A 26522-nucleotide genomic window follows, 5' to 3' on the forward strand; every position below is an offset into this window, starting at 1 on the left:
ATTAAAGGAATTACAACCCTCAGGCAAATGTTACATAACAGAAGACACAGTAACATTCTTGCAAGTCAGGTATAGCTTACAAAATATATCATGACAGTAATATATAATATTAATTTGTGCGATATTCACATTACAAATTCTATAGGCAAGAGTGTAAGAGGGCAACATGTTGTAGCTATGTTTGGATAATGGAAGACTTCTTAAACTGAACATTTATTTTTAAACCTACAAGGAAGACCAGTTTCCTGTCAAAAAGACAATATATATATATATATATATATATATATATATATATATATATATATATATATATATATATATATATATATATCAGTAGAGCACTATCAAAAATTAAATCGATATGGTTTCTTGAGACTGACAATAAAGGCAACAATTAGTGTCTAGAATAATTCAAGCAGCGTTTCATAAAGCTCAACACTGCATGACTTCATTCAAGTACATTTAAAGTGGCTCTTCACATGAAATCTCTGTTGATCACACTCAAAGTTGTAAATTTGTTAACTGCTTTACATGTCAAACACAATTTATAACAGCTGTATATATCTGTTCATGCCATAAATGAATATTTGCTCAGAGATGACCATACTGAAGATGCCTAGTATATATTAAACTCGTGCAGCACTCACGCAATATCTCAACTACAATTCAGCCATGTGGAGAAAAAAGGCAGCTTGTTGAATTCTCATCAATATAGGGAATACGACTTGGTCTCTGGTAGTCTAATTCAGGACAGTAGAACACGTATTGGTCTACAATAGATCGTTTTTTTGAGAAGATATGTAAGTTAAGGCACTCAGCCCAAAAAGTTCTCTCTTATAATTTGGTTTGCTTGTTTTTCTTTGAGTACAGTAATCTATATGACCCCGTTTACACCTGGTTTTAAGATCCGTCTCGGTTGATTCAATCATATGTGGTCAGTAGCCCTACTAAATAGGGTGCAAATGATCGGTTCACCCACTCAAACCACATTCAGAGGTAGTCAGAAACACATGTGACCATGTTGCATTTGTAGTGTAAACGTTATAAGGATCGTCTACTCGCCTGTCTACCATCCATTGTGCTTAACCAAGGGTTTAAAATTCAAAAGAAAGAGAAAAAGGAAACACTGCATACTTATGCACAAGAAAGTAACTTATGCCTGATATCAATATTAGTTAGTTGATATTAATTCTAGTTAGCTTAAAGTCCAAGTAATCAGCATCATTTTTGTGCTTTAAAAAAAATTGTGCTTTATCAAAATGCAATAACACACTGACATAGTAAGTGATGTACATAGTCATAAGTCCTTTCTTTTGAACTCCTAGCAAGTTGCTAAATGAATGTTAATACCAGGTATAAACAGGGCTTTGACTTTGCTATTGTTTTTAAGCAAGTCTGATGTTGAATATTTATGTTGAAATGTAATGTTATATATATATATATATATATATATATATACACTGCACACACACACGCAACCGTTCAAAAGTTTGGGACCGGTAAGTCTCTTATGCTCACCAAGACTGTAAAAACACAAAATACAATCAGGAAATGTTATTACAATTTAATTATACTTTTCATTTTTAATATGTTTTGTATAATAAATGTCACATGATAGTCTTCAGTGTCACATGATCCTTCAGAAATCATTCTTATATGCTGATTTGCTGCTCAAGAAACATTTCTTATGATCAATGTTCAAAACCGTTGTGCTTCTTCAAATTTTTGAGGAAACCGTGACACATTTTTTTAGGATTCTTTGATGAACATAAAGTTCAAAAGAACAGCATTTATTTGAAATAGATTTTTTGTAACAATATATAACTCTTTACTCTCACTTTTTGATAAATTTACTGCATCTTTGCTGAATAAAAGTATTAATTAAAAAAAGACCCCAAACTTTTGAACGTTAGGATATATAGCTTAACAACATAAATGGTCCCTATAGTAACTCTGCAATCCCACTGAAATAAACCTGAAAAAAAAATGTTTAAAGAAAACTTAATGTTGTAGGAACCTCCTTCAAGACACCTGACCCTCCTGTCAACAGCACTTCAGGTAAAAGAATCACACTCAGGCTGTCAGAGGTAGAACTCTATGAACATGCTTGCATATTAGTATAGAAAACGACAATAATCTCATGGCCCCATCCTTCTTTCAGATGACGTCAACCACTGTAACAGGATATATAGCTGGTGGTTGGGAAATCGCATGCACTGAGGTTCAAGGCCTTTGGATGAAAGAAGAGAAGAGATTGTGGCCTCTGTTTCCCCCTCTTGGCACTACAAAGTACTGCAGGTTGAATGAGCGCTGCCGCATCGATACAGGGAGATGCTTGTGGTTTATGACTCCCTCTACCAGTGAGATTTATGAATTGCTACTAAGACGTCTGCGTAAGAGAGAGGCAGGTTTTGTGCCTGTATCCTCCTGATCGCTCTCACAGTCTCTCTGATTGGAAAACACCAGGAAAATTAAGCATTGAATTATTTACAAGAATTAAGCACATCTGCCCTGTATTTTTCATTAAGATCTTTGCAAAAGATAATTGGCATTTAAAATTGTATTTGCAGTGTACGGTATGGTATATTGTATGGTAGTGTTTATTGTAATGTCTTTCGTTCAGATTTTAAATATTTAATAAATAATTAAATTTATTATTTGATGAGGTTTGCATCATTGATTTCGGTAACACTTTTCAATAAGGTTTAAACTAACATGAACTAACAATGAGCAATACATTTGTTACAGTATTTATTCATCTTTATTAATGCTAGTCAATAAATATCCAACTGTTCATTGTTTATTCATGTTGGTTCACAGTGCATTAATGTTAACAAGTACAACCTTTGATTTGAACATTATATTAGTAAATGTTGAAAAAGATATTAACTAAGATTAATAAATGCTGGAGAAGTGCAGTTCATTATTATTTCATGTTAACTAAGGTAGTTAACTAATGTTAACTACTGAACCTTATTGTATAGTGTTACCACAATTTCTATTGTAAAAAATAAATATTAAATAATAAAAATAGAGGTGACTTGACTTGTCGTGATTTGGTGGTTTGCTGTGCTTAACTGTTCTTAAAAATAATGTCACAATACAAAAAACAACAACAACAACTCAAGTACAAAAATGGGTTTTATTTTATTTACCTGCTTAATTATTTGACTAAACTTAAAGCTGCAGTCCGTAGTTTTTCCTCTTTGTCGCCATCTCTGCTCGAAATCTGCAATTGCAGTTATTCGCGGAATTATCAACTTTATGCGAGTTGTGCCTCGGCACGGCACAGCACGGATGAATCCAATGTTTTGAGGAGAATGTGCGGCTGTCAGTCACCGCGCAGGTGTGGATACTGTCATTCAGAATCACAAATTCAAGTATGACCAACATAAGAATTTTCACCAGAAAATGTCATCTGAACAAGTAAGTAACATCCACTTTTGCTCTGACCAACTAAGGGGAAAAAGCATTGCAGTAAATCGCGCTTATTAAATCTAACGTTTGCTTATCATATCACGTCAAACCGTGCAAATTTTTGTACATTTTGTAATAGTTTGTTCTCAAATTGTTTATGTTAACAACATCAGCATTGTGTGACTACATTTAATGCCCCTCCGATATCCGGAATATATTTATCCTTGTTTTCGCATGGGCGCGGTTGTAGTCTTTTTTTTCTGTAGCCACTCCAAAGTCCGAAGACTTTTGCATTTTACAACGGGTGAATCTCCAGTTGTCACTGGTGATTGTCGCTTGAACCTTTCTGGATCCACCATCAAATTGATAAGTTTAATTACTGTATATCAAGTGCTGTGAGAAAAGGCTATAAATCTCCACCTTCAACATCCTCACACGCAATATAGCCTACTAGCCGAGACACATACTTTATGTGTACAGTTTTGACGTAATGACGCAAAGACATGCTTGAATTTCCTGCGGAAATCCACCTGTACCACTGGAATTAAAAACATTATTACAAGCTTACCGTTTTGAATCGAGCTAAGGGAAGCATTTAGTTTTGAACACTGGCTGGTTATGTGCTTGTTCCAAAATTTATTTTGTATAATTTTTAACCCAAAAAAGTTACGGACTGCACCTTTAAATTTTAAATAAATGAAAGTATATTTGGGGGAAATATGAACCTGTTTTCACGAGACTCTTACCAGTTCTTGTTGCTCTGGACCGCGGGCCTTACACAGTAACTGCAGTCGACAAAACCGATTACAAGCCGAAACCATGTTAAAGGACATCTACAGAGTGAGATAAGAAAATCAACAAGATTTACAAAGTTAATTAATATTACAGTGTATTTACACAAAATATCTGTCACAATCCTGACAGAAAAAGAGCAACAAAAAGGCATCATGATAGGAAAAACAATGACTCAATGTTTCTACTGAACAGCAGGTGTCTCTTTTTACTCATTGGTCTGTAAGGACAGAGAAGACATTTGAGTCATCTAAGGTAGTGTTAGCAACCAGTTCAGACATTTAAAGGAACTGTTCTTTTTACAGTCATGGTGTTTTTTTAGAGCTTAAAAGCCCCTAGTTGCAAAACAACTTTTGTTACATTCATTCTTTTGCAAATTATTTTATGTATGATTTATGGGAAATAAAACCCCAGCATGTGTTTGGAACAACATGATGCTGAATCAATATCAGATTTTTGGGTGTACTATCCCTTTAAGAGAAATGCTACCATTGACATCACAGTGAATAAAAAGAGTGTGCATCATCAAGACTTACATTATGTACAAACATGGAAGCTAATTAAATGTAACATTACTGAATTCAGAAATAAAAGGCTGAAATGAAGAATGATGCAAAACTAGATGTTTATTAATAGAACAGGAGGGACAAAGATTGACTGAGGGAGACAGAAAGACAAAGCATGCAGACACACAGGTAGTGACAAAAGTTGGTCTGTGGGTGACGACCGTCTACACACTTCAGCCAATAGCGAGTTTCTCTGACCATGATCACAAAACCCACAGCAGGGCTGTTTAACAAACAAACACCAACCTTCCATTTCCTCTTCGCATTGAACTTCTTAAAGCTTTTCATGTTGATGGAGGAGCGGTTCCTCTTGGCTATTTGAGTTCTATTGAGAGGCTAAAAGAGAAATAGATGTGGAAATGAGTTACTGAAATATCCTTATGAGAAGGTAAAATGATAAATAATTATGCCATAAATTATAAAAGAGAAAAGGGGAAAGTTTATGCATCTCACCTTAATCCAGGGATGAATGAGGCACTCGTCTGCTGTCATTCTTTCACTAAATACAAATGCACAGAAGTAAAATAAAATATATGTAACCCTTACAAATTATTTATTAGACAAAAGTTAGTTTAGACAGTTAAAGATTCAAATAACAGCTTGAAATCTCAACATGATAGATAGACTGGCATAGATAGATAGATAGATAGATAGATAGATAGATAGATAGATAGATAGATAGATAGATAGATAGATAGATAGATAGATAGATAGATAGATAGATAGATAGATAGTCCCAATGATTAAAAGATAATGACTGCAATTCTCATTACCTCTGGTCTTTGACTAGTAGTTTCAGGATGAAGTCTTTGGCCATGTTGCTGGTTTGGCAGAAGTGGTGAGGCTCAAACTCATAGTTCATTGCCACGATGTTCCTCAGCGTCTCTTCATCAGTATCCCCTTGGAATGGTGACAGGCCACTCAAACTGATGGCATAAATATACATGAATAAAAAAAAAATTTAAACTTGGAGGCAAATGTTTGTTTGCCTAGAGATCCTATAGAGGGAGTAAACTGCAGATATAATGCCTTCATAAAAATGCATTATGACAAATATAAACCATTTCAACGGCTATTTGTCGGCTTAAGGAAGTGACATCTTTGTTCTATGGTCTTTTTTGGTTAGTTGCTGAGCTCATTCAAAACACTGGCGGAGAAGCAGTATTAACATTAAGTGGCACATCCAGTTGTCATTAGCATGTGCCAGTGGATAGTGGCATGTGCCACTAAAACTTGTGACACGAGCCGACGGACTGCGTCATGTACCACTGACATTGTTGCGGAACATGTCGCTGTATGTTGTGGCACCTCTAATAGCCTAGTGACATCCCGCTGTATGCAGGAGCATTGGTCAAACATTCGCACTTAACGGCAAATTGAAATTAAATGAATAATTCAATACTTTTAAACAGAGTTTATTTCGTCCCGGAGTTATTACAAGTTATTATAATTTTCTTTTTAATATACTGTGTTTACATATTTAAACACAAAATACACAGTTGTTTTGATAACTTGATGGGCCCATTGACTTCCATAGTATTTTTTTCCTTACTATGGAAGGCGACCCAAGATGGCGTAAAGATGGTGTAATAGTTTGTAATTAGTCTGTCTTTCTCTATATTTTGATTGTTCCCCTGATATACTTCTCTCGCAACCTGCCTCATCCAACATGAAATGGATTTAATATCTTTATTTTCTTTACTTTTTATTATTTAACTGAACCACAGTCAGAAACTGGCCTGCTGGCTAGCTCGCAAACTAGCTACTAGCCATTGCTAACCACTGCTAGCGGTCCTCACCACTGCTCTGTCTGCATCAGCCAGTTTTGGACAGTCTGCACAGCGCACTACCAACCCAGCGTTCCTTTCAACTTCATCGGATTCTATCGACATCATTGCAGATAGCTAGCTACAATTGAGTGGCTGTTGTTGATTCGGCTAGCACCATTGTTCATATGCTCCCATGAGTCAGCCTCCAGCTAGGCCCATCTCCAAGACAGCCGACGTGTACTAGCTAATCTCCTGGGCTACAGTACCTTGTCAACCTGCTGGGACCATCTACTGTCGACATGGAGCCCCGCCGAGCCACCGCGACTGGTCTGCCAGCATAATTGTCAATGAGCTTTTCCTCTGCGACTTTGCCGAAGTTTCATCTGCTAGCCCGGCCTGCTAGCACTCTGAGCGCTGTGCCTCCTGCTCGCCTAATGCAACGCCCATTTTACTGCTCCTGAGCTCACCTCTTTGCTGCTCATCGGATCCTGATTACTCGGCTTCACAGCTGATGCCTGCGGGACTGTTCGGTTATATGGTATTTTAATTATGTTTATTTGCTAGGCCCTAGTCCTGTGTGTAGCACATCACATTTCTCTGTCTGATTATTTTTGTCTATATATCGCCATTACCTGTCGTTGTCTTAGTTTTTTTGATTAACTGTATTTGTTTTTATGCCCCTTTCGTATTTCAATATGCCTTGTCTGCTGCTGTTTAGGTTAGTTATTATTGTTTTATTTTACTGTAGAGCCCCCAGTCCCGCTCAACATGCCTCTGATCGCTCCTTTGTCTCACCCCCCACCAATGCGGAGACCTCACCTGGTTTAATTGGTGTCTCCAGAGATGCAATCTCTCTCTTCATTACCCAATGCCTAGGTCTACCTCCATGGAACTGACATCTTACTATACCTTTGTCTATACACTATGTCCTCAATCTATTCCACCACGCCCAGAAATCTGCTCCTTTTAAGTACCCAACGTACTAGAAGCCCAGTTCTTAAAGCTCTTGGCCGTACACTTATCCTACTCCTCCTCTGTTCCTCTGGTGATGTAGAGGTAAACCCAGGTCCTGTAGCTCCCAGCATTAAACCTATTCCTCAGGCGCTCTCATTTGTTGACTTCTTTAACCATAAGAGCCTTGGTTTCTTGCATGTTAACATCAGAAGCCTCCTCCCTAAGTTTGATTTATTCACTGCTTTAGTACATTCCACCAACCCTGATGTCTTAGCTGTGTCTGAATCTTGGCTCAGGAAGGCTACCAAAAATTCAGAAATTTCCATCCCCAACTACAATATTTTCCATCAAGATAGAACTGCCAAAGGAGGTGGAGTTGCAATTTGCTATAGAGATAACCTGCAGAGCTCTGTCACACTGTCCAGGTCTGTGCCCAAACAGTTTTGAGCTTCTACTTTTAAAAATCCACCTTTCCAGAAATAAGTTTCTCACTGTTTCTGTCTGTTACAGACCCCCCTCAGCCCCCAGCTGTGCCCTGGACACCATATGTGAATTGATTGCCCCTCATCTATCTTCAGAGTTTGTACTGTTGGGTGATTTAAACTGGTATGTGCTTAACAGCTCCGGCTGTTCTTCAATCTAAGTTATATGCCCTCAATTTCACACACATTATCAAGGAACCCACCAGGTAAAACCCTAATTCCGTAAACATGTGTACCATCATAGATATCATTCTGACTAACTTGCCCTCCAAATACACCTCCTCTGTTTTCAACCAGGATCTCAGCGATCACTGCCTCATTCCCTGCATTTGTAATGTGTCCGCGGTCAAACGACCACCCCTTATCATTGTCAAACGCTCCTTAAAACACGTCTGCGAGCAGGCCTTTCTAATCGATTTGGCCCGGGTATCCTGGAAGGATATTGACCAAATCCCGTAAGTAGATTATGCGTGGTTGTTCTTTAAAAGTGCTTTTCTCACCATCTTAAATAAGAATGCCCCTTTCAGAAAACTTAGAACTAAGAATAGATATAGCCCTTGGTTCAACAAAAAAACATCCTGTGATAGACCTATATTAGCATCGAATAGCCCCCGCGATATGCAACTTTTCAGGGGAACAGGAACAAATATACACAGTCAGTAAGAAAAGCAAAGGCCAGCTTTTATAAACAGAAATTTGCATCCTGTAGTACTAATTCCAAAAAGTTCTGGGACACTGTAAAGTCTATGGAGAATAAGAACATCTCCTCCCAGTTGCCTACTGCATTGAGGCTAGGAAACACAGTCACCACCGATAAATTCACGTTAATCGAAAATTTCAGAGATCCCTAGAGATTGGAAAGCTGCCACGGTCATCCCCCTCTTCAAAGGGGGAGACACTCTAGACCCAAACTGTTATAGACCTATATCCATCCTGCCCTGCCTTTTTAAAGTCTTTCGAAAGCCAAGTTAATAAACAGATCACTGAATTCTTCGAATCCCACCATACCTTCTCTGCTATGCAATCTGGTTTCCGAGCTGGTCATGGGTGTACCTCAGCTAGGCTTAAGGTCCTTAACGATATCATAACTGCCATCGATAGAAGACAGTACTGTGCAGCCGTCTTCATCGACCTGGCCAAGGCTTTCGACTCTGTCAATCACCGCATTCTTATTGGCAGACTCGACAGCCTTGGTTTCTCAAGTGACTGCCTTGCCTGTTTCTCCAACTACTTCTCAGATAGAGTTCAGTGTGTAAAATCTGAGGACCTGTTGTCAGGTCCCCTAGCAGTCTCTATGGGGGTGCCACAGGGTTCAATTCTTGGGCCAACTTTATTCTCTATATACATCAACAATGTAGCGACCGTTGACTCTATGATCCATCTCTATGCAGATGACACCATTCTGTATACATCTGGCCCCTCTTTGTGGTTATTAACCACACTGTGTTAACTAACCTTCAAACAAGTTTTAATGCCATACAACACTCCTTTCATGGCTTCCAACTGCTCTTTAATGCTAGTAAGACTAAATGCTTTTCATTCAAACGTTGCCCGCACCGGCCCACCAGACTATCATCACTACTCTCGACGGGTCTAACTTAGAATATGTGGACACATACAAATACCTAGGTGTCTGATTAGACTGTAAACTCAACTTCCAGACTCACATTAACCATCTCCAATTCAAAATAAAATCTAGAATCGACTTCCTATTTCGCAACAAAGCCTCCTTCACTCATGCTGCCAAACATACCCTTGTAAAACTTACCATCCTACCGATCCTTGACTTCAGCGATGTCATTTACAGAATAGCCTCCAACACTCTTCTCCCTTATACTACCACCACTGCGACCTGTATTCTCTCGTTGGCTGGCCCTCACTACATATTCATCGCCAAACCAGGCCAAAAATCTTTGAAGCAAGAGGTTCCTATCTCCTTCACTAACTTTAAACATCAGCTGTCAAAGCTGCTTATCGATCACTGCACCTGTATATAGTCCTTCTGTAAATAGCCCACCCTACTACCTTACTGCATTTTCTGCAAACAAAAATAAATAAAATAAATAAAAACTCGTCAACTGTTTGGTCACCCATATTCATCAAAATATATTTTGTGTTTCCAGCAGAAGAAAGAAACTCATTGAGGTGTGGAACAACTTGAGGGTGAGTAAATGACAGAATTTAAATTTTTTGGGTGAACTGTCTCTTTAAACTGGATGTCTATTATAATGTGCTTACAGCAAGTCAAATCAAAAACAAAACATTCAGGCATCTCCAGAAGGAATGCAAGTTCACTCTGTTAAAAAATGGTTTTATTTTACATAATTACATAAAATTATAGATGAGAACCACTAACCACATTAGTGGTTATAGGCCTATACATATTTGCTGATTACTTGCTTTTGTTCTTGCTACCGTCTAACTCACAAACAAATAACAAATGCACCACCCATGGTGGATCTTGCTCAACTGTCGTACGTTTTGGTTTATCTTGCGCTGGCCAATGTTACACTTACTTATACAATACAATACAATACAATATTTATTTATTTATAAAGCAAATTTAAAAACAACCAAGGCTTACCAAACTGCTGTACAGAACAGATTAATCCAAATAAACAATAAAACTACCAATAAAGGAACACACAACAAAAAAACAAAACAATAATTGTACCTAAATAAAGGAGTATTGAAAGCCAAAGAGAATAAATAAGTCTTTAAAGAAGATCTGAACGTGCTAACAGAGGGAGCTAATCTAATCTCAGATTTATTACCGTGTAGAGCTTTAAAGTCAGATTGAAACATATAGTATTTACAGCCAAGTAAGATTGTAATTGAGCCAGTGCAACACTCTCAAGGATCTTTGAGATAAAAGGTAGATTAGAAATAGGATGGAAGTTAGAAAAAGTGGAAGGATCCAAGTTTTTTTTTTTTAAGATATGGCATCACCACTGCAAATTTAAGACTGTTAGGGAAGGAACCAGTAGACAGGCATTTGTTAATAACCAATAACAGACCAGGACCAACTGTGTCCATGATTTGTCTCAGGAAAAAAGGTGTAATAATATCCTGAGGACAAATAGTAAGTTTTAGTTGACTGCACATCATGCAGTATATACAGAATTAGACTACTGAGTTATTAAAGTTGTGATCTTATCAACAAAAACACTTTCCAAAGTGGTCACAGAGAGCAGAAGGTGGCTCTAAAATGTAATGTACAGGAGGATTTAAAACAGAGTTAATAGTGGAAAAGAGAACTTGAGAAGGTTTATAAGAAATGTTTGTGATAAGTTGAGAAAAATATTAGCTTTATCCAGCTCAGCCCTTCTACATACCCGTCTAAAGGTACGTGTAGTGTCAGCGTGCCAGGGCACTGGTGCAGGCTTATGATTTTTGTACTTCAAGGGAGCAATAGAATTCATAATAGTAGGCTGCAGAAAATTCTTCACTAGAACATCAATGAAAAAAGCAAGTTAAGCGTGTCAGCGATGGATTTCTGAGGATTCGGCCAGTGAGAGGGACAGTAAAGACTACAAGCCTGTGGTCAAAGAAAGATGCACTACTGATTTCTATGTTTGAAATAGAGAAACCATGTGTTAAAATCAGATCAAGGGTGTGGCCATAGATATGTGTTGGACCAGAAACCCACTGAGTAAAGTCAAAGGATCAATCAAATTTCGAAATTCTGCCGAATATGGTTTAGAAGCATAGCAAACATGAATGTTGAAACATGTATTCTTATACTGTTACCTATCGGCGTGCATGCAGCAATATGCATATAAAGGTTACAGTAATGGATGCAACTGTTAATGCGGTATTTATAGTGACCATGATTATTCCCCTGTGTTTCCTAGAATGGGTAGTTTGTGTGATCAACAACATACTGTACAATAGCACTGGTATTACACAACATTCAGAGTACCGATTAGTGTAATTACCGAGTAATGACTAATGAGTATAGCTGCTCAACACTGTCAGTCACTACTGGAGGTGCCACAACATACGGTCACTTAATGTTACTCCATCGGAGGGAGGCGTTTGATGCACAGTGGCATTGTGCTAATTTATTAAATCCTGCTATGAAAAATGTCAAAATTAAAATGAGGTCCATGTTGCTTGGTGGTTGGATGCTCCCTCGAGCCTGGAACTAACCTACGAAACTCAATGTGTCATCTGGATTGCAGAAGTGAAGCAAGAAATCAAATCTAAGATATGCAGCACACATGATTCAGTTAAGTAAATTAATGTTTTTCCATTGAATCATTTGTATTTCTTTACATGAACTATTTAAGTATGATGCAGCATAGTTTGAGCTAGCATTATGGCTTCGTCATTTGTCTAATACTTGTGAAATATTTGTGATGTCGTGAAATACATCAGCAGTGACATCACATTTCACAATAGTTATTTCTGTTCCTGTCCATTTATTTTTCAGCTGAACTAACGCAGCTCTGCCATTTCATCTGAAGTGTCATGTGACTATATCTAGTCACATGACAAATATAATGAGTAACACGTTACAATAATAATTTAGTGTGTAACATTAGCTAATTGCATTAGTACGAAAGACTTTTTTTATCACTTATTAAGCACGGCTAATGTTAATTCAAACATGCACCAATGCATTAAAACAATAACAGTAGTATCTTTAAAGACTGTGCATTAACCAGATTAAGTTAAATAATTATTGTTTTTCTACTTTTGTCTTTAGGAAAGCCATCAGATGACCCTGTATAGACTACAAAAAGGGTTTAATCAATTACTTTCATGCTTGTTTTTAAATAACCATAGACTGGGTAGTTTTTTGTGATCAACAACATACAATAGCACTGGTATTACACAACAGTCAGAGTACCGATTAGTAAAAATTTTAATTGGTAGTTATGAAAACATCACAAGAGCATGATTAATCATTAGTAATTAAATCTTAAAGCCTATGTATAGAATTCTAGGCAAGTCAACATGCAAACCAAATTGCACATGCACCAGTGAAACAGTCCTAAAGAAACTAACAGTTTACAGGCTATAGACAATTAAGGTCAATTAAACATTCCAACGCGTTTGTTATTGTTTAAGTACTTGAAATGGTCTATAGTTTTTATTGTATCAAAATACAATCGTTTCTACAGGTCTTATTTCTGAGTCTAACATATCTCTCCACAATAATCTGGGAGAAAATACATTAACATTTAAAAATTACGCACACCCCCTTTCAGATCAACTGCTTTATTCCTGTTTAAAGCCATAGGCTTTTACTAAGCATTCTGATGGTTATCTACTCCGTATCTGGTGTGCTTCATTTCTGACATAACTGATCTCATCCCACGGGACCTGACCTATAAACTTGAGACATCACATTGCTTGTAAAAGGGAGGCTTTATTTCGAAGGCAATTTATGTCCTAGTTAAAATCTGAATATCTAGAGCAGGACCTTGGTTCGCAGAATAATTCTTAAAGGATTTGGCTGTCTGGAGTGTTATCATATGATGAACAATGAAAGATTACTTACAGAATGTAGGTAATGACACCAATACTCCTGAAAAACATCACAAGAGCATGATTAATCATTAGTAATTAAATATTAAAGCCTATGTATAGAATTCTAGGCTATTCAACATGCAAACCAAAATTTATATTAATATTAATATTAATTGTTATTTATATTTATATTAATTTGAACTATTTAACAAATATTTTATAAAAACATATTAAATAAAAATGTTTATATAGACTATTTATATCTCAAAATGAGTGAAATTACTATTGTTATTATTATTATAAATATATAAAACATTTTCCAAAAATAATACCAAAATATTTTTACAAGATATTTTATAAAAATATATATTTTATTAAAATAAACATAACTATAAAATATAATTCCCAGTCTAAATTTTGACATAGAAATCCACCTTATTCATTTAATATATTCTTTTATATGTTAAGTGACTTATTTGAAATTGTTTCAGTGTTCTCTGGAAACTGAACCCATGACCCCGGCTTTGTTTGTGCCATGCTCTACCAGTTTAGCTTCAGGAATGAATGAGATGTAAACTGAACACATTTTATGCTAACAATTATGCTAACCAGACATGAGTTGTTGTCTTTGGCACAGCAGACGATAGCTACTGCGTTTTGTCAAAAGCCAAAATGGCTTGCCTTCTAACTATGTTTCGTACATGACATCCATGTTCAGTTGCATATTATGACCTACAAATACATATACATGCTGAGACAGATGCACACACTTAAAGGAGCACCTGGTGATGTCTGAGGAAGGGCGAATCAAGTCTGAGCATGCCTAAAACTCCCTTATGCATTCTGACACTATATTTGCATTTACGTTTAAGTGTTTGTTACTAATTTAACCAGGCAAGACTTACCACATATCAGCTGCCGTACCGAGAGGCTCAAAGTTGATGATCTCAGGGGCTGAGAAAAAAGAAAAGATAGAGTTAAAATAAAACTCACAAACTCTCCTGTTGGCTCTCATAAAGAAAATTTCAGTTGCAACAGCGCACTGATCTCATTTTATTGCATTAATCAACAGTTTCAGACAGCTTTGGCCAGACAGAAGCAAGCTTTTTTGAGAAGCCAAACTCACAAAATCAAACCATTTAAGTGCATTCTTTGAGATCCACAGTCATGTTCATGTCCTCACATGAACCACAGCAGATTTTGCTCTGTTCCCTACTGAGTTTCATACAAACAAAGCTTCACTTTACCTTGACAGAAAATCTGCAGTATTTTTTTGTTGTTGGTTTAAAGTAGCTGACTAACAAACAGACTGCCTTAGTTAAAGCTACAATATGTAATTTTTTTCGCCGCTAGGGGTTGCTAACCTCTTACAATAACAAAGGCGTAGGTTGATGACGCATAAGCGGAATTATGGAACTTGTCATCATGCTGATGGATCTAACAATGATTATGGATAAGTAAATACATTGATGTCATGTTTTTAACATGACTGTGGTATGGGTGTGATTGCTAATAAGAGACAGATATCAGCGCCACACGCGAGTCACACGCGAGAAATGAGGACATTTCATTGTACAGAACTACCCGCAAGTGCTCAATTACTACTCACACAGGACAGTTTATTAGACGAATGAAAATTGTGAGGTAACACAGCGCTGTTTCACTTGGTCTACACCATCACACTAAACTGCATTTGAGTGTGTTGAAAGTTATAATGTTATTCTATGTGTTAGTTTGTTGTCTGTATGAGACAAACTGATCATATTCTAACATTTTATCATGTTGAACTATATTACATTGATTAGTTTTATGTACATTTTCTCACCTGTCTAATAAAGTACATGCAAGAGTGGCGTCTCTGTCAAGTCGTGACTCGTGAAGCTCTGTCAAGTCGAAGTTAGTCGCCAAGCTCTCGGCATCTCGAAAACGCCACACTGATATTGATCCTCGTTTTAGTTCTCCCTTTGTCCCAAAGTCTGCTTGCCATGGTCCATAATGTTTGAACGAAACAACAACAGTGTGAGCGTGCCGCTAGACGTAACGCAGTTGTCCACGTCTGTCGCCATGGTTGCTATGGCAGTACGAGCGGAAACTAGGGATAACACGGATATTACGTCATTGACAGGCGACAATAACCAGGGACGAGCCATTATTTAAAATGGGAATTTACCTGAAATTAAAAATCTTTGGGAAGTTTTGGGATCTTGTAAGTATACAACTGCAGGAAATATATCACACTGTGCAAGTGATTTTTAGATATTTTCTTACAAAAATCTTACATATTGTACCTATATTTAACATTCTCAGAGATGAAGGCATCTTCTGTAAATCTCTAATTGTTTTGTGACTGAAAATGACAAAGAAATAGTACAAAAAACCAAAACACGAGGGTGAGTAAATGAGGAAATTGTACTATTTAGGTGAACTATCCCTTTAAACCTGTTAGTCTATCAAATAAAGGTGTATTTTAAATGACAAAGTGGTGATAGCTTAATTATTTGGGATAGGTTCAGCCATAAGTAGGGCAGACTCAGGCACTGGTGAGCTACTGAGATCACAATTCGGCTTATCACTATATGTGCTTAGAAAAACACTTAACCTCTAGGATATCCTCATGATAAGTAAAGTGCTAATATCTTTGGACAAAGGGGACAACTTCATATCAAGTAGCACACTACTTCTGCCTAGTCTCATCAGGAGAAAATCAGAATACTTGCTTTGCCCAATACCAATATTCACAGTTTTCTACTTACATTTAAATTTATTCAACAGGGTACAACAACGTTTACAGGAAAAATAATCTATTTTTAAAAATTATTGATTTAATAATAGGGAAAACTAGTAAAATATTATTATTAAAATTACTATTATTAATTTATTTTTCAAATAAATATTTATGATTTAATATTTATATTATGCTTATTTAACAAAATCTACTTATATAAAGTATTTATGTTATATCAAAACAGCTACTAAAACTATTATTATTATTATTTTATATATTCATTAAATGTATTTATTTTTATTTTCTTAAAATCTAATGATTTGGCTATTTATTATTGTGCCAGAAATGAGAATTAACACTAATTAAAATAAATTCTGCATATTACTATTAAAAATAATCAATTTTTTTTGGTTGCAAAAATAATATTGGTCCATACTCTCCTGAAGTACAGGTTGATAGTACAAAATATTTAAGCATGTGCTTTCAGTCAAGATCAATATTTAAAAGAGCACTGCACACACACACACACACACACACACACTGATGAGCTGTTAAACCGCTCAAGGACATTTGTGAAATACATCAGCAGTAACATCACATTTCACAATAGTTATTTCTGTTCATGTCCATTTATTTTTCAGCTGAACTGACGCAGCTCTGCCATTTCATCTGAAGTTAGCTCATCTCCATGGAGACGGCTAGAACTAAAAATCGTGCATATTGCTAAAGGCAGGAACAACACATGCAGAGACAGAAGAAGGTGCTGACTGCTGAGTCAAACACACTCGGGCAGATGCAAACTAAACATGCGCACACACACTTAGCCAGAAAAATAAAAAATACTGTACGCAGTTATGTGAATGCAGATGCAGTTTAGTTACAAAAGCACACACTCAGCTGATGATACATTTATAGTTAGCTGCTTAAATAATAACAAAACCGGTATAACAGCACAGACATCTGAAGGTAACTCTATCGCCCACTTGATGTCAGAGGTTTTTTTACCAACATATACAAACGTAAAGTATACAACACCATTCACATAATTGGGGTCAGTAAGATTTTATATTTTAAAGAAATAAGTTCATTCACAGCAAATAGTCAATAAATTGATCAAAGTGACAGTAAAGACTTTAACATTGATACAAAAGGTTCATATTTCAAATAAATGCTGTTCTTTTTATTTTTTTATTAAAAGGTAGGGTGGGCAATTTTTTCCAGAAACAATTTTGTTGGTTGAAACGGAAAGTCTCTTCACATCCTGATAGCAATCAATAACACACACACACACACACACACACACACACACACACACACACACACACACACACACACACACACACACACACACACACACACACACACACACACACACACACACACACACACACACACACACACACACACACAGTTTATACAATGGTCCTGAGCATTTCACAGAAGATATACACATATACATCTTCTGTGGAATGCTCAGGACCATAAAATGTTCGTCCAATCATTACATTCGGTCCGACTGCAATGATAGGATGTCCGATATGCTTGTCAACCTTTTTATTTGCATACCACCGTGCACCCTGCTCGCACAGATAATGCTGACGCATGATGCTATACAGGGTGAGCAAGAGTGTAAGCAAGGCAAACAGCAGCTACCTTACGTTCCTCCTAGTCTCAGCCTCAGAAGTCACACCCAGGGACCGTTGACTGAACGTCTGATGCATATGGCACTTAACTGGAAACACAGTTTTTATAAGTTGATTGTTTGAATTCTACAGGACTCTTTAACGGACCGCCTGGAAACAAATGCCGTGACCCCAAACTTTTTTGGGGAAGAAGAACGCCGCCGTGTTTACAACTGTGACAATGAGCGCTTCAACCAGGATCAACTAAACGCTTGATTTCAAAAGTATGTGAAGTTCGTGCCTCCATTGCAGTAAACATTCTTGAATTAATAATTTATTATTTTTGTTATTGTGGAGACATCGATTTTACATTTTCACGCAACTAAATATGACGCAAAACAAAATGAACTGTGAAAATGAAATGAACTGGTTGCGCGACATGTCAGTCAAATTTTCTCTTGGGACGACCAACATTTGGCACAAAGGGTTTAGAGAGCGCATGCTGAGAGCGCTGTGTCGTCGTGGCCCTTTTCAGACTGATCTGGCTGTGCGCGTTTGTGTTTTGGAGGAGTCGTGGCTTTGGAGAGCACTCTGAAGGGAGGGCGGGATCGAATGCTTTCAAAGCTAGCTTGCTATTGCTAGCTTCTCCAAAACTGCCTAACCTATCTTTGATCAAAGAATCCTGAAGAAAATGTATCACGGTTTCTAGAAAAATATTAAGTAGCACAACTGTTTTCAACATTGATATTAATAATGGAAGTTTCTTGAACACCAAACCAGCATATTAGAAAGCTTTTCGAAGTATCATGTGACAATGAAGAATGGAGTAATGGCTGCTGAAAATTCAGCTTTGCCATCACAGAAATAAATTACATTTTAAAATATAATAGAAAACACTTTTCAATGGTAGTGCATATCTCATGCTTGTGGTATTGGACAAGCATTTAGGGCATTTGAATATTTGCATAGGTGTATGGCTTTTAAATGAACACATTCACTTAAAGTCAAAACCACACAAACTGAACCACTCACCAATATACTGAGGGGTTCCACCTAAACTCTTATACTCTTCTCCTTGAATGAAGCGATGAGCCATGCCAAAATCAATGATCTTGATGTCTTGATTGGGAGCGAGCTTGTCCGACAACATGATGTTCTCCGGCTGAAGATCAAAAAGTAATATAAAAATATGTCTTTAGCCTGACTCACAAAGTGTTAATTGATTTTTATTCAAATTTTATCCTAACCTTGTTTTTTCTACATAGGTTTTAGGTCAGTAAAATTCTGGTATGGTTTCTTTGAGCATCTCAGTAAAGTTTGATGACACAGATATAAATAAATATTACAGATATTTTAAATGAATATAGTAGATATTCTACTGTGGAATGCATTTCCACAATGTTCACATAATCAAAATATCTGGATAAACATTGTTGTCGTGTGAATATTTCATCAGGAAGTGTCTAATTTTGGTCAGAGGTGACAGTTTAAGTGAGAAAGGTACACGGTCTACTTCCTCATTACCATGCTGAAATCTTTATAGGAAGTGACATGCTTGCTACACATGGAGTTAAAATTAACTTTTGAAGACCATTTGAAACTGTTTGTGTGGTTGAACGGTTCACTTTTCGGACTTATTTAGCTGGGGGTTTGAATACATCCTTCCTACCTTCAAGTCAAAATGGCCAACGTTTTGTTTGTGCATGTAGCTGACACCTTCCAGAATCTGCTTCATAAACTCAATGGCCTCCGTCTCGGTGAGGTTTTCTTTCTCAGCAATGAAATCAAAGAGTTCTCCACCCTTTATGCTATATAAAAATTTAAATAAATTAAAAAGATATGGCAGAGAAGACAGAAATGAACCACAGGTCATCATCATTGGTGTAATGCAAAAACATTTTATTTTATTGTATTATTTAAAAATTACGGTTTACTTGTAATATAAGCTAAAAATAATTTCTTATATTTTAATAAAACATGAAAAGATTTTCACAATCTAAACAGTGGTTAAAAAAAACGACATTATCTTAATGCAAAATATTTATTTAATTTGTTACTTTTGATTTCATTATAAAATATGATGGACATTTTCTTATAATATTTATTATATTATCACTTTCAGTTTTTTTTCTATATGAAGAAGCCTTTTCTAATTTTTTTTGTACCTCAGACATACACATATACTCACAGCTCAACGATGAGGACAACCTCTGCCCTGCTCTCGAAAACATCTCTGATAGCCATGATATTTTGATGTTGAAGGCCCTGTAGGATCTCCACCTCCTTCTCCACACTCTTCCTCTCCAGGCCCAGCCTGCTTCCTGCACCTTTCTTCAGCTTCAGGAACTTCCCGGCCCACAGAACGCCAGTGGCCCGCTCCCGCACTTCACGCACCTGCCCGAAGTGACCACTAAGACAGCGGCGATAGACAGAATGAACTGAGATAAGTGTTAAGAACTAGGCAGGTATTCAACTATGTAAGTCCTAAGAATTTTCTTTGCCATGTTAAAGGGATAGTTCACCCAAAAATGAAAATTCTGTCAGTATTTACTCACCCTCATGTTGTTCCAACCCCGTAAGACCTTCGTTCATCTTCGGAATACGAATTAAGATATTTTTGATGATATCTGAGAGCTGGATCACTCCTCCATAGGCTTCTTAATGGATTGAAACTTGCCAGCCCCGAAAAGTCATTAAAGACATTGTTAAAATTGTCCAAGTGACTACAGTGGCTCAATCTTAAGTTTATCAAGCGACGAGAATACTTTTTGTGCGCAAAAACAAACAAAAATAACGATTTTATTTCAACTATTCATTTCCTTCTCTGTGGGCCTCTAGTCAGTTAACGTAGTGTGATTGCGTAGAGCTACGTCACACGTAGGCTCACTATTGGCCGACGCTGGTCAGGTGTGTGATGCGTGTGACGTACAACAACAGAAGCTTACGCTATTACACTAGTGAACTGACTCGAGGCCCAGAGAGAAGGAAATGAATAGTTGAAATTAAGTCGTTATTTTTGGTTTTTTTGCACACAAAAAGTATTCTCGTCGCTTGATAAACTTAAAATTTAGCCACTGTTGTCACTTGAACTATTTTAACGATGTCTTTAATGACTTTTCGGGGCTGGCAGGGTTTCAATCCCTGAAGAAGCCTATGGAGGAGTGATCCAGCTCTCAGATTTCATCAAAAATATCTTAATTCGTGTTCCGAAGATGAACGAAGGTCTTACGGGGTTGGAACAACATGGGGGTGAGTAAATACTGACAGAATTTTCATTTTTGGGTGAACTATCCTTTTAATACCAAAATGTTATTTTAAGTGCCTTTAAAATACCATTTAAATACAAATGTAATGGATATGATCACATTATATGAATAATATGAACATTGTTATATTATATTATTTTTTTTATATTTTTATAAACACTACCGTTCAAAAGTTTGGAGCTGTATGATTTTTTATGTTTTTGAAAGTCTTACATGCTCACCAAGTATTTACTTGTATTTACTTGATTAAGTAAAAAAAACAGTAAACAGTAATTTTGTGAAATATTATTACAATTTTAAAATGTTATTCATTCCTGTAATGGCAAATCTAAATTTTCAGCATCATTACTCCAGTCTTCAGTGTCACATGATCCTTCAGAAATCATTTTGATATGCTGATTTGGTGCTCAAGACACATTTCTTATAATCAATCATGAGTTGTGCTGCTTTATTTTTTTTTTAGGATTCTTTGATAAGTAGAAAATTAATAATAAATTGATGACCCTAAACTTTTGAACAGTAGTATATACCATGGTATGGTCATCTTTATTTAAGGAAAGATAATATAGCAGAAAATTGTTTTACATCTCTTTACCTTCCCAAAACATTTCCAATCTCATAAAGGTCTTCAACATTATCCAGCTTGAAGACAGCCATGCTGCGGTCTCTCTCTCTCTCTCTCTCTCAATCTTTTCAGTGTTCTCTGTCTGTGAATGTCCAAAGGAAAGCTATGGGCTATATAGTGCTCATACTGAGTTTAGCATTTGATCCATACCTGAAACACAGAGGATAGTAGTAAGTGGTCTATATTTGTTAAGAAAGTTCCAAACCTGCTGAATATATTTCCTTCAGCATTTAAATAAACTTGCACAATCATATGTACAGTATTTGATGACTTTAAAGGCTGCCTGACAGCACTACAGAACTAGCTGGGAACAGAAAAGGACAGATATCTGGAAATCATTTACGAGTCCCTGAAGGCTAAACATCTGGGATCCAAACCCCTCTGATATGCTAGAACTACATACATGAAAAAGAATGTTGCACTAAAAGCTCTAGAATGTCGGTCACAAGTAAACAAACCAGTCGGCCAAGTGTGGACAAATCGTTAGGTCACAATGAATGTGCAATACAGAGTATGTACATACTGTGAGAGACTGCCTAACAGACCTCAGTCACCCTCTCATGGTTATGTTAACACATTCTTAAATAATGAGACCCTTTCCCATATTTAGTTGTTGTGTAATTAGTTTTCAATGGCTAGCATAGTTTGTTACTAGGGGAGGAAGAAATGAGAAAACTAATGAGGGGAAAGGTTATTTATGGCGTGACGAGATGCACAAGTTATTATTTTGGCATATCTATCTCTCTGCCTGTCTGTCCATATAATGTATCATTTCTCCATTTCAGATGAGAAAATGTGAATTATAAATCTTAATGGAGTTCTACCGGAGACACATTTCATGAACACAGCTGATGTGGTTCTGTTTATTTGCATAAGCTAAATAATGTAAATGTAATGTGAAAAAGTTGGCATTGAGAGAAACTGCAATTGGCAGTTTATCGGATTTGAATACAATCTGTTCAAACACTTAATTTGAGTGTGTTGAAAGTTGTAATGTTATTCTATGTGTTAGTTTGTCTGTATGGGACTAGCAGTAAACTAGATCAACATTAGAATAACATACTGATCATATTCTAACATTTCATCATGTTGAGCTATATATTGATTTGTTTTATGTACATTTGCTCACCTGTCTAATAAAGTACATACAAGAGTGGCATCTCTGTCAAGTCGTGACTCGTGAAGCTCTGTCAAGTAGAAGTTAGTCGCCAAGCTCTCAGTATCTCGAAAACTGATATTGATCCTCGTTTTAGTTCTCCATAATTTTTGAACGAAACAACAACAGTGTGAGCTTGCCGCTAGACGTAACGCAGTTGTCCACGTCTGTCGCCATGGTTACTATGGCAGTACGAGTGAAAATCAGGGATAACGTGGATATTACGACATTGACAGGCAACAAGTGAAAAGGGACGAGACATTATTTAAAATGGGAATTTCTTTGAAATTAAAAATCTTTAGGAACTTTTTAGGATATTTTGAGTACACAACTGCAGGAAATATATCAAACTGTGCAAGTGATTTTTGGATACTATATTACAAAATTCTTACATATTGTAGCTTTAACAGCCACCCAGCTATGATTTTTCCAAGCAACATCTTTTATTAATCATGTAACAACATTCCAGTCCAATCACTGTCCCTAAACATAACCCTACCCAATTACATATCCCTACAATCAGAGGGAAATGATAGGTAAATAAGAAGCCCCTAACCCTTGTTAAAAGCCTAAGTGCGCTTCCTAAACGTCATTTCGGAGGATTTCTTCATTTAATCTTTCAATTTAAAACCGGAGCATATAAGCAGCCGCTCATCTTGTTCTGGTATCAGCTGTTTTTGCATCCCACCACCTCTCCAACATAATTTAGGCATCTTGCTACCAGACTCATCTTCCAAGCATTATTAGTCCCTAAGTCCCTATAATTTGCATTGCTCAGTAATAATATGGACAACAAAGTTGCTGAAGTTTACAAAGCACACTGGGAATTCCAATCATGTTTAGAGCACATGATAATTACATTGTTTACATTGTTGATAATTACATTGTAAGTGCACGTCAATTGTGTTTAGAATGGAACAGAGATGGAAAGCCTGCATCGATCAACAATTTTTTCCAAAATAACACCCCACCCATCTCATTTCAGCTTCCTACAGTAACATACCAGGAACGCAGCCACAGAACAGAACAATAGTGTTCATTGCAAAACAAATAACTCCCCTTTTGCTTCATTGGAGCAACAGTTACTCAGCTGTGTCGAATTACACACACATATTATCTAGTAAAAGTAAAACTAGGCGAAGCAATTAGTTCCAGCTTGCGCTTGAATGCAATGTTTGCATCATTAGTGCATTTTGCTACTTTTTAGTTTAAAAAGTACATAGGCCTACACCATGTATGGATACAGCTTATCTTCCCTCACCTTACGTTAGCTACTTTATTTTGTAAACTCAGATGTGTGACTGGCAGCCTGCGGGTTCAAGTATGTGAATCCTGAAATTTGAGCATGAGCATGCTTTCATTCTGTTCTATACAAGATCAAAGAAAGAGCTTGAAGAGCAACTCCAAGACCTGGAACCTGCCTACTGAATCTAGGATCAGATCTCCAGCCATAAAACACCCAAAATAATGATCTCATTCTTGATTAGGATCAAAGTCTCAGCGCTTCAGCTTCTTGAACCCCATAACAATAAATGAGGAAAACAGTAAGAGAAAAAGACCAAATAAATAAATAAATAATGGGAATAGAGAATATTCTAAGAATGGAGATAACCAAACGAAATTAAAGGCAACTTTCAATTAGAAGGTAATTATTTTACCACACAAGCTTAGCCTACATGAAACCCCCCACAGCAAATAAAACCCGTTAATTTAGACTTTAGGTTACCTGACATGTTTTACAGCGTGAGGACAAAATTAAACATAACCAGAAAGGCCTACTTTAATTGAGCATTTGCTTAATAAATGTAAACCAAATATGGTCATAACAAATATGCATTTCGGTGTTGATTTTTATTTCATTTTTTTAAACCCCATAAATCCAGAAGGAAGATCAGGTTGTTTGCCCTCAGGGCCTGGTAGGTTTTCTAGCCAGACTGGTAGTTATCCAGGTGATACCACTTAAGAAACTAGGCTAGTTATTTAACAATCTGTGTTAGGCTTAGGCTACTTGGCTATTTCATTTTAAACAACATTATATAGTCAGTGACAGTCACCTACAAAGTTTTGAAACTCACTATGTTTTTTTACACAGAAGCGGTCTTGACCAATTTTGAAAGTGAATGTGAATGAGAGAAAATGATTTTTCCAAAGTCCGTTTGCTTTAGTCTGACGATGACAGAAAATTCCACTCTGAATGAAAAGATGATCACACAATAATTTAAAAAGTCGAACGTCTCCTGTCATCTCTGTGCTGAACACGACCGAAACCTGCGTGTGGAAACTTGTTCGTGTTTCATTCTTGTACGTCTGTAGCCTATGTCTGATATTCTACTGCGAGTGTTTCAGAGACCAGCACCTACGAAGCCCCAAAAAGTCTGTCACGACCACGATGCAACGATTAATGTCAATTTTCTTATAGTACTTCTATCATGCAATGCGACATATGTAGCCTACACATTTTATGTTTTCCCCCTTATCTCCTTACTTCCATAGGATAGCCTATTCCATATGAAAACCATTGTAACCAGACGAAACGGTTGATTTGTGTGACGTACCTGGGATAGATCGTCATGAAGCAGTGTCGTGTGTGTTTCACGGACGGTATTTCCTCCGGAGCTCCACTCGTTGCAGAAGCGCTCGTACTGAAATGAGGAAACGCTCGTGTTGACCATGTTAGTGCAGTGCCCGAAATGTGGCAAGCCATATTAACACTATTCTTCTACATTATACCGTCTGTTTTTATGATGCTGATTTGTTATAGTAGCCTACTGACTTAAATCAATTTCTAGTAGCTAAGCAATATGACTCTTTTTAACATCAGTGTTAGGCTGTTCGTTAGATTTTCATTTGATAGCAAATACTTATTCCAGTAGTGAGTAGCCTACTAATGCGTCTAGTGGCTGTAGCAATGCACACACGAAGGAGATGGTAATATACAGTAGATATAAAGTATTTTAATTAAACGACAAACTCAGACTCAGAGGGTACACTGCCACGTTCACACAAACAAAAAACGACAAGGACTATACAATATAATGTGGACACTAACTGAACAGTTGACAAGACTAAAAGTGACTAATGAGGAGTACTAGGCCTACAGACAAGACAGAAACTGAACTAAACTATAGCCATGTGACAGGTAGAGCTATACATCAGTTAACAACCAATCACATTCAACTATATTTTGACTGTACCTTTCAGTTATTTCATATTTAATAACTATTCGTTGTAGTAGTTATTTACCCTTTAATTGTAAGAAATGTTGGTGCAGCTGGGAAAGATACAAGTGTCATAGATACCAGTAGGCTACTGTATTCAATAAAAAGGTAAAGCTGGAATAAATTATCGTAAGTTGAAGAGTAACATGTAACCAAGTTGTAGTAATTAATAACATATTAGTAAAAGTGGAATGTGTATCAGAAATATAATTGGAAGTAGGGTTCATTGACCGCTCACTTCCAAAGGGGCGTCACCAACGGACGTCGCTCAAATGCCTCTGGGCGCAATTGGATAGACCTTAAAACCAATCAGATCGATCTTCGTCTTGTAAAGCCCGCCTCAACGTTTGTGATTGGTGACTCGATTTGGAAAGATTGGAAATGAGCTTGAATGGGCTCTTCGCCAGACTAACTTGCAGAGCAAATCTAAATCTGCCGGAAGTTCGTCTGGG

At 36.8% G+C, this 26522-nt stretch overlaps 1 protein-coding gene across 1 annotated transcript; it reads right to left on the minus strand.

Annotated features, from left to right (window-relative positions):
- Positions 1-1591: 1591 nt before the first annotated feature.
- On the minus strand, positions 1592-25532 carry LOC143701768 (death-associated protein kinase 2). The gene is made up of 12 exons (XM_077195345.1): positions 25408-25532; positions 21667-21846; positions 19994-20215; positions 19475-19613; positions 18838-18967; positions 14364-14412; positions 13490-13516; positions 5549-5701; positions 5229-5274; positions 5022-5111; positions 4164-4250; positions 1592-2448 (listed from the first exon to the last, which is right to left on the minus strand). Exons 2-12 carry the CDS (start codon positions 21726-21728, stop codon positions 2368-2370), a joined length of 1086 nt encoding a protein of 361 aa, XP_077051460.1. The 5' UTR covers positions 21729-21846; positions 25408-25532; the 3' UTR covers positions 1592-2367.
- Between the last annotated feature and the right edge of the window lie 990 nt (positions 25533-26522).

Source organism: Siphateles boraxobius, unplaced genomic scaffold, assembly GCF_051911475.1.
Source record: "Siphateles boraxobius isolate OS27281-9 unplaced genomic scaffold, OSU_SipBor_1 33, whole genome shotgun sequence".
NCBI lineage: Eukaryota > Metazoa > Chordata > Actinopteri > Cypriniformes > Leuciscidae > Siphateles > Siphateles boraxobius.